Source organism: Heterocephalus glaber, unplaced genomic scaffold, assembly GCF_053883595.1.
Source record: "Heterocephalus glaber isolate CG9 unplaced genomic scaffold, H.glaber_assembly_v1.0 deba00001002, whole genome shotgun sequence".
Taxonomy (NCBI): Eukaryota; Metazoa; Chordata; class Mammalia; order Rodentia; family Bathyergidae; genus Heterocephalus; species Heterocephalus glaber.
The window spans coordinates 850848-859825 of record NW_028258178.1 but is presented as its reverse complement, the minus strand read 5'-3'; the positions used below and the strand labels follow the sequence as shown (position 1 = coordinate 859825).

The 8978-nt window shown below is 54.9% G+C and overlaps 1 protein-coding gene across 2 annotated transcripts; it reads right to left on the bottom strand.

Annotated features, from left to right (window-relative positions):
* Positions 1-55: 55 nt before the first annotated feature.
* Positions 56-7997, bottom strand: Hipk4 (homeodomain interacting protein kinase 4). 2 transcript variants are annotated; one of them, XM_004874183.4, is made up of 4 exons: positions 7037-7997; positions 3207-3563; positions 1223-2083; positions 56-904 (listed from the first exon to the last, which is right to left on the bottom strand). In XM_004874183.4, exons 1-4 carry the CDS (start codon positions 7499-7501, stop codon positions 725-727), a joined length of 1863 nt encoding a protein of 620 aa, XP_004874240.1. In that variant the 5' UTR covers positions 7502-7997; the 3' UTR covers positions 56-724. The 2 variants fall into 2 exon arrangements, with proteins under 2 accessions (XP_004874240.1, XP_021107341.1); XM_021251682.2 differs by having other exon boundaries at positions 3360-3563.
* Positions 7998-8978: the final 981 nt, after the last annotated feature.

The following is an 8978-nucleotide window of genomic DNA, read 5'->3' as shown; positions in this document are numbered from 1 at the left end:
ACCAGCATGAACTGGACCATGGCCATATCCCAAGGGTGGACCAGCATGTCTGAACCTTGGAGTGTGCACCTAACATGCATTTATGCCTGCCAGGTGGATGTACACTTAGCATGTCCCAGGCAAGGGCAAGTGCATGTCAGGTCTGTAACATTTAGGAAGGTCTGGTGATCAGTAAGACCTCAGCATTTGGCAAATTCAAATGACCTGGGGGTGGATTTGCAAGGTACCAAGCACTTAGCACATTTAGGAGATGGGTTAGTGTGCCAAGCACAGCCTTTCCCAGTGCCACATAGCCCAACCCCTAGCCTGAGCCAGTGGCCAGCTGGATACAGCATGGCAGAGCCAGGCCCTGGGTACCAGTCTGATGCCAACCCCTGGGTCAATCCAGGCCTCAATCAGTGAAGACAGGCAAGAGGCAGGACTGCTGAACAGTTCTTTATTGAAACAGGAGGAGGTAGCAGGACCAGGGTGAGCTCAGGCCAGCAGGGGACAGCCCTTTTCCTGCTGACCCTGCCAAGGGGGCCATGGGTCAGACTTCAGGGGCCTCCGGTTTCCTGGGGCGGGGGGGGGGGGGATGCACTGGAGGCAGGGGACATTCTGGATAACTGTCTTTCTATAAGAATAATTTGTAGATTTGGGGGATGGCTCTAAGGAACAGTTCAGGATGAGGGGATGCCACACCAAGCAGTGCAGCCCTCAGTCATGGGTAGGGGTGTGGTCACCATCAGTGATGTCCACCGACATGCTGCAGAAAGCTGGTGCCCCGGGGTGGAGCATGTGGTTGGAGGTGGCGGGGTGGGACCCCCTGAGCCCGCAGGCCCCTGATGCCTTCCAGGGTCCAGTCGGCCTCACTTAGCCATTCTCCAGGTCGGTAATTGGGGTTGAAGAGCTCAGGGCCTGACCTCTGTGGGGAGAAGAGGGACATCAACAAGAAAGTTCATGCTGGTCTTCTGTTTATGCCTTCCTGAAACCAGAGTGTGTATGGGACCTCCCCCAGGGCTCAGATGAAGGCAGGTTAAAATGGCTAGTGCCGTCCTGAGAGTTTGCATGTGCCGGGCCTGATCACCTCATGAGGGCCGATTAGTGTTCACTGAACCCTGTCGTGTTTGGACCCTGTGGCAGCTGCAGACATGCAGATGTGTGGGAGGCAAGGCCTGGTTATCTGTGCCCCCACGCTGGAGCGAGCTCTAGAGGAGGCCCTGACCTACCCCCGCCCACCCACCTGGTTTATCTCCTCATCCATGACTGTGTCCTTGATACTGGGCCCATCGCCCTCCTGCAGTGGGATGGCAGGTGGCTCAGCAGAGGCCCCTTGGCACTCTCCTTCCTCCCAGACGCTGCCCCAGCAGGGCCCGTCATCCTCTGGTGAAGCCTGGCTCAGCCAGATGAGGTTGCTGAAGTTGGAGTCAGACTTGGAGCCCGAGGGCAGCTTGCGGGTCTTGTGGCAGCCTACCAGGCAGCTACCATAGAAGGCCAGGATGGGCTCTGGGCCTGAGTTGGGGACCTGGCAGCCAGCAGTGGCTGCCTTGAGTGGGGTCAACATGTCGGAGATGGCGTCAGCCTGGGCCTCACCCCACAGCCCACACCCAGCCTCCTGCAGGCTCAGATCCCCCAGCTGGTCGATGGCCCTTTGCATGCCAGGTGTCTTTTCATCCCGAAAGAAGGGCCTGCCATTTTCCACAGCACCCCTGCCCACGGTGGCCTCTTCCTTCTCTGCCAAACGGTTGTAGGGTAGCCTGTCTTCAGCAGAGGCTGCAGCAGATAGGGGTGGCTTTCCCTCCACCTGCAATGACTGGCGGCAGCTCCGCAATGACAGCTGGTAGTAGCAGGTGCCCTCATGGGTGCTGCGCAGCTGCTGCATGGTCACAAAGGGGTGGCGCAGGGCTGCGCTGGGGCTGATGCGCTCATGCGACTCCCACGTCAGCATACGCTTGATCAGCTCCACCATGCTCTTCAGATCACCAAGCTCAGCCAGTGCCTCATGGTCTGGGAAGCTCAGCCGCCCTGCAGCCCTGCCGCAGTTCACTGTCTCAATCTGATCCAAGGACTTGAGCATGTACTTTCGGCGCTCCAGTGGGTGCACCTAGAGGAACATGGGTGGCAGCACCAGGTGGAGATATGTCCAGGCCCTGAGCCCCACATTCTCCTGCACTGGGACCCACATCTGAGCCCCCACTTGCAGCTCTGCTTGTGATCTGACTTGGAGCTGTCTTGCTGCTAGCAGGCCGCACCTGATCCCTCACACTAGACCTCTCGTCTAGTCCAGAGCTTTCCTGCTGCTGCAGGAAAGGTGCCCAGCTGTGCTGTTTGGTCCTATTACCTGACCCAAAGCCCTCACTGACCCAAGCCCCACGTCTCACCCCAGGCCTCTACTTGTGGGTCCAGCCCCTTCCAGAGGCTAGCAGGGGGGCTGCCCTAAAACCTTCAGTCTTCCGTGGAGTCAAATCCAGATCCTTCTTTTTTTTTTGGATCAAGGATCAAACTCAGGACCTTGTGCTTGCAAGGCAGGCAGCAGAACCACTGAGCTAAATCCCCGGCAGATCCTTCTTGCTGTTGTAGCCTCCATGCCTGATCCCAGCCCTCCTGGTCCCCCAAGGTCAGACCCAGGCCCTTCTTACCACACAAGTTTGATGACTCTAGCCATGGAGCTGTCAGAGAATCGCCGTAAACTTTCAGTCCCCCCTTTGGTGTCACCCAGACCCTTCCTGCTGTGAAAGTTTCCACACATGGCCCCAAACTTCCAGTCCCTACTGCTGTCTAACCCAGGTTCTCTTCCTGCACAGGGTTGATGACTGTAATCACAGAGGGAGCAGGTGGGCTGCCTTAAACTTCTAGTCACACCGAGGGTCTCACTCACATCCTCGTTTCTGTCGTGACTCTCACATCCAGCCCCCCACCCATGTCCTCTGCGGTCTGACTCAGATCTCCACTGTTGCACAAGTTGCTATGGCCAGATCTGAAGCCAACAGAGAAGCTGCCCTAATCTCGCTGGCATGCTTGCGCTATAACCCAGGTCCGTCCTGCTACAGCATCCCTTGACCTCTGACCCCCAGAGCTGATCCTCAGATTTCCAGTCACACCTTCGATCTCACCCGGAATTTTCTTGCAGTGACAACCCTCCCAGCTGAGCCCAAGCTTCTGGTCCTCCCTAAGGTCTAACATAGCAGCCCCCACACTGACTGCCCTCATCCTGCCCACCCCCCTACCTTGGTCTCGGCCAGGTAGTCAGCCAAGGACTTGAGCTGCCAGGGGTTGGCGGCGTCAGGGTGGGGGTTGCGCTTGAAGAAGCGATGGGCCTTGCGGGCAGCGTGCAGCAGGTGGGGCTTGGGCAGGCCCTGGGTCTCACAGATGTAGCGCACCTGGTCGTACTCGTTGTTGCCCGGGTAGAGGGGCCAGCCCAGGTGCAGCTCAGCCATGATGCATCCCAGGGACCACACGTCCACCTTCTCACAGAAGGGCAGCCCCAGCAGAATCTCAGGGGCCCGGTAGAAGCGGGATTGGATGTACGGCTCCTTCACGTAGCGCACCTCACTAAAAATGCTGGCTGACCCAAAGTCAATCACCTGAGGAGAGCAGGGGATAGGGACAAGGCCAGATAGGCAGTGGCGGGGCGGCCACAGCCAACCTGGGCCTCCTGGCACCTCTCACCTGCTGTGCTTCTGTATCTGTCATTTGCCTCTGCCTTTGGGCTGTCATCTCCTGTTCTCCCATGTGTGTCCCTATCTGTGTCTTCCAGCCGTTGTCCCTGGGTGGTGTCTGGCTCCCTCTGTCTCTGATTCTCTCCACTAGGTCTTGTGCCTCTGAGGGTTGAGACCTTTCTTTCTGTCTCTGAGACACTTGCTTAACAGCAAATCAGGTTTGGCTCCAGCCTCTTTTTTCCCTTTTCTCAGGACCTTCACACTAAGCTAAATCTCCTGCCCCCTTTTTGTTATTTTGAAACAGTCTTCCCAAACTACTCGGGCTGAGCTCAAACTTGCCATCCTCCTGCCTCAGCCTCCCAAAGTGCTGGGATTACAGGTGTAACAACCACATCCTGCTGGACTCTACCATCCAACAGACCCTGAATCTGCTCACTCTGTCTCCCACCCCACTTCCCCCCACACACTCACCCTCCCCTCATCACACGGGCCTCCTCATGCTTCCCCACACACACACACCTTCCCTGATCAGGGCTGTTCCCTCTGCCTGGAATGCTCTCCCTCCAGCTTTCATAAGCCTCCCTCCATCTCCTCCTTTAGGTCTTCACTCAGATGTCACCCCAGTGAGGCCTCCCTGGCTGTCCTGTCAAAAACAGCAGCCCCACCTTTTCTATCCCCCTTTCTAGCTCTGATTTTCACTATTGCTCATAACACTATTTTACACACTATATATTTTACTTTTTATCATTTTTCTGCCCAACTAAGGCTGCCAGTTCCAGTATGGCAGGGATTTTGTCTGATCTGTTCAATGGTGTGTCTTTGCTGGTCTAGAACAATGCCTGTAGCTGGGCATGGTGGTGCATGCCTGTAATCCCAGAACTTGGGAAGCTGAGGTAGGAGGATTGCTGCAAGTTCGAGGCCAGCCTGGACTACACCATGAGTTCAAAGCCAGTCTGAACTATATACTGAGACCCTGTCATGAAACAAAAACAGTGCCTGGAATGCAGGGGGCTCGGGAAGGATGGGGTGATAGAGGTAGGGAGGGAGGGATGGGCGGATGGATGAGTGGATGGATAGATGAAGAGATGGATGGATGGGTGGGCTTATATTCCTGTCATTCTTCCACTCTCTCACTTGTCTCTCTTTGCAACTGCCTCTTCCTAGCTTGAGTCTCATGCCTGATGCCTTTTGTCCTTTCATCTCTATGTCACCCTCTTTTGTCTTCATCACCAGGCACTGTCTGTGCCCTGTATGGCCCTAACTTTGTGACAGGCACTGGGCAATCACCTTGAACCAGTGTGAATTTCTCTCCATGCCTCTAAGGGGAGCTCTCTGCATTTTCATGCTGAACCTCCAAGACTTACCTTTTTTTCTAGGTTTCTTGTTGTTGTTGTTGTTGTTGTTGTTGTTTTAGTTTTTTGAGACAGGGTCTCTCTGTGTAGTCCAGGCTGGTCTTAAGTTCACTATGTAGTCCAGGCTGACCTCAAACTTGTGACTGTCCTCCTGCCTCAGCCTCCTGAGTGCTAGGATTACAGGCATGTGCCACCATGCCTGGCCAGACTTACTTTTTCTTGGCAAAGGTCTTGGTTTCCCCCTCTGAGTTTCTTTCTTTTTCATTCAACCTTTGTTTGTTTGTTGGTTGATTGGTTGGTAATGGGGATTTAACCTAGGGCCTTTGCACTGAGTTATATCTCCAAGCATTTTAAAATTTTTTGGGTCTCACTAAGTTGCTAAGTTGCCCAGACTGGGCTCCAACTTGCCTCAGCCTCTGCAAGTGCTGGCACTGGGGCACGCACCACCATGTCCAGCTCCTCACCTTCTGTTCGCAGAAGGCAGTATCATGCTATGGTTATTAATCTCGATTCTGAGCCCAGCCTGCTGGGGCCAGGACCCTGAGAGGTTGAGTGACTCTGGGCTTTGCGCCAATGCCTGTTCATCCACAAGCAGGATTGGTGTGCCAACACTGGCTAGCTGCTGGGTGTCCCCTGCTGGGTGTATGGAAGTCCCTCCTTCCCTGGGTCTCTGTCCTTCCGTCTCCGGGCAGAATGACCTGTCCTTTCCTGTCTGCGTCTCCCATACATTCACTGAGCACTGCCTCCAGCTTTGGTCTAGGAGGTGCCCAGGCCCAGGCCTGCTTTCAGGGCCCTCTGGGCTCAGAGCCATCACCAGAGAGTGACAAAGCCATAAACAGACAGAAGGGCCAGGCCTAGGATGGCAGAGGGTCAGGGTGGTGGGGTGGGGAGCAGAGGTGCCCCGGTGTGCTCAGCACAGGACAAGGCCAGGCACAGAGAGGCCTCTGGTGAATGTTGATGGACGAGGTAACAGTGACAAGTAATACTGCAGCCACACTTGCAGCTCTTCAGACCAATAGGCTTTTGAGCCCCTCGAGTCCTCCCCGCCTCTCGCCTACTTAGTGTCAGACTATCAGTGGATCCTGTGGTCTCTAGCTCCAAAAATCTACCCAGAGCCCACCCACAGCTCCTCCCATGCCCACACCATCCCTCTCTGTGTCCCCCTGTCCTGCCCACCCCCTGTAGCCTGCTTCCCTCACACAGGAAGTAGCCTGTGTACACCTGAGTCCGACCTTGTTCCTCTCCTCAGCATCTGTGGGTTCATCTCCCACAAAATAAAACCCAAGTCCCTGCTGTGTCTCTCAAGGTCCTGCAAAACGCCACCCATCACCTCCTTTTTTTTCTTTTCTTTTTTTTTTTTGTTGCCACAGGGTCTCACTATGCAGTTTAGGCTGAACTGAACTCACTGTGTAGCCCAGGCTGGCCTCAAACTCATGGCGATCCTCCAGCCTCAGCGTCCTGAGTGCTGGGATTACAGGTGTGCGCCACCACCTCCTTGATCTCATTTCCTCCCTCTGCACCTCATTCATTTGGCTTCAGCCTTACAGGCCCCTCCGTGATCCTCATGTACACATGCTGGGCACACCCTACCTCAGGGCCTTTGCACTGGCCATTCCTTCTCCCTGGATGCTTTTCCTCTGTATGTCTATTCAGCTCCCTCCCTCCTCAGGACTCCCTTCTAATGTCACCTTCTCAATGAGGCCTCCCAGGCCACCAGGTCTAAAGTTTCCCTCATCACCACTCCTACTCTGATCCACAGCCCACAGCCTTCTCCTCCTGGTTTATCTCCTCTCCTTCCCATTCCTGTGTCACCTCTCCCTCCTTTGTGACTCTGTCTCCCTTATAGAACACCAGCCCCACAAGGACAGGGCTGGACCAAAGAGCTGAGCTGAGAATGGAAGTGGATAGGGAGACCTCTGGGCCTGGAGGGAGACAGGGGAGACCTCAGGTCTGGAATGGGAGATGGGGAGCCGCAGCATGGGGAGGGGAGGGAGACCCCAGGGCCAGGAGGTGGGATAAGCACTGGGGGCGGGGCAGTGCCCTCACCTTGACCCTGAAGGGGCAGCGGGTTTGGTCCACCAGCATGATGTTCTCCGGCTTGAGGTCGGCATGGATGATCGCCAGCTCCTTGAGCCGTGCCAGGGCCCTGAGCACTTGCAGGGTGACTGTCCGGATGTGCCGGGCAGGGAGGGGTGCGAAATTGTTCTCCTTCTGGAACTCGAAGAGGTTTTGCTCCAGCAGCTCGAAGACCAGGTAGAACTTAAAGTCATCATGGAAGAACTCGAGGAAGCGGATGACATGGGCTTCCTCGGGGTCCAGACCCCGCATGCAGCGCAGCAGCTTCAGCTCGTTCTTGATGATGCGACTGCGGTACACATCATTCTTCAGGATCTTGATGGCCACCATCTCACCGGTGCTTCGCCGCCAGCCTTTGGCCACCTCCCCAAAGGTGCCCTTGCCCAGCACCTCGATGATATCGTAACAGTCCGTCTCCGTTTGGATGGTGGCCATGGTTCCCCTGCCACCAGATGCTGTCCTGCTGCAGCCCCCCAACCCACAGGCTCTGTCGCCGAGGCCTCCCACTCTGTGGCTGGCCCCGAGGGACCCCCAGCAGGGGAAAGAAAAGCACACCACACTCTTGCCTCTCCCTACGAGGTTGGCTCCCACGTCCCTGGCACCTCTCAGCCTCCTTGGCCACACGATGAGTCTGCCAGGGACTGTACCCCGCCCCCAAAGCCCTTCTGGCTTGGGACAAGGGGCTGCAGGCCACCCCGAATGGGTTCCAGTGGCACTGAGTGGCTCTGGTTCTGTTGTTGGAGACCAGAGCCCCAGCTGGAATGGGGGGTGGGGTGCCAAGCGGGGCCCCTCCCCCACCCAGTGGTGGAACCCTGGAGAGGCAGACAGGGGAAGGGAGGGCTGAGAGGGACTCTGATGGTGGACCTTGGATGTGCAGTATGGGAATGGGGACAGACCTACAGAAGGAAGTGAGGAAAGGCAGACTTTTCACTTTAAGGGAAAGTGCCTGTGTGTGTGTGCGTGTGTGCGTGTGTGTGTGTGTGTGTGTGTGTGTGTGTGTGTGTGTAGAAAACACCCACCCCAGCCTGTGGTTGCCATGGGGTAGATGTGGTAGGCAGATGACCCAGGTAGTAAAAGGTCCTGAATGCAAACTAAAGAGTTTGGCTTTTGTGCTATGGGAACTGGGGAGCCAAAGCAGGTGTTAACAGCAAGGGAGATCAAGGGCAGATCTGAGTATCAGAAAGTGTGAAGAGGGGTAACTTGGAGGGGGAAAGAGTGGAGGCTGCAGAAAGAAAGTCAAGGCAGGGCCCAAGTGACAGAGATTGGGAAAGGGTGAAGGAGGTGGCTGGATGGGACACTTGAAAGGCCAGGAGAACTGGCCATGGGGCTGACCAGGTTTCAGGGAAAGGAAGAACATATATAAGACAAGGCCCAGGGCTGTCTTATTCTGGTAAGAAAATGTTGAGGTAAGATTAAGGAATTAACATCAAAACATTTGAACATGTATGGAGTAGGAATTTTATGGAAGAGAAAATCAAGGTACAAAGAAGTTTTTTAAATGCCTAAGAAGATCGGGCCAGGGATTTACTCAGTGGTTCTACCACCTGCCCCGAAAGCACAAGGACCCAAGTTCGATCCTTGATATCAAAAAAAAAAAAAAAAATGGATAAATACTTAAGATCAGCCAAGGTGGTTAGGGTTAGGGTTAGGGTTAGGGTTGGGATCATCCTAGGACTCAGGAGGCTGAAGCAGGAGGATGGCCACAAGTTCAAGGCCAGCCTAGGCTACATAGCGAGTTCAAGGCTAGTCTGAACTACATAGTGAGACCCTGTCTCAAAAAATATATATAAATTTTAAAAATAAAATAAAATGCCTAAGTTTCCTGAATGCATATACATGTCTGTAATCCAGGTACTCAGGAGGATAGTAAGTGTGAAGCCAGTCTGGGCAACTTAGTAAAATCCTGTCTCAA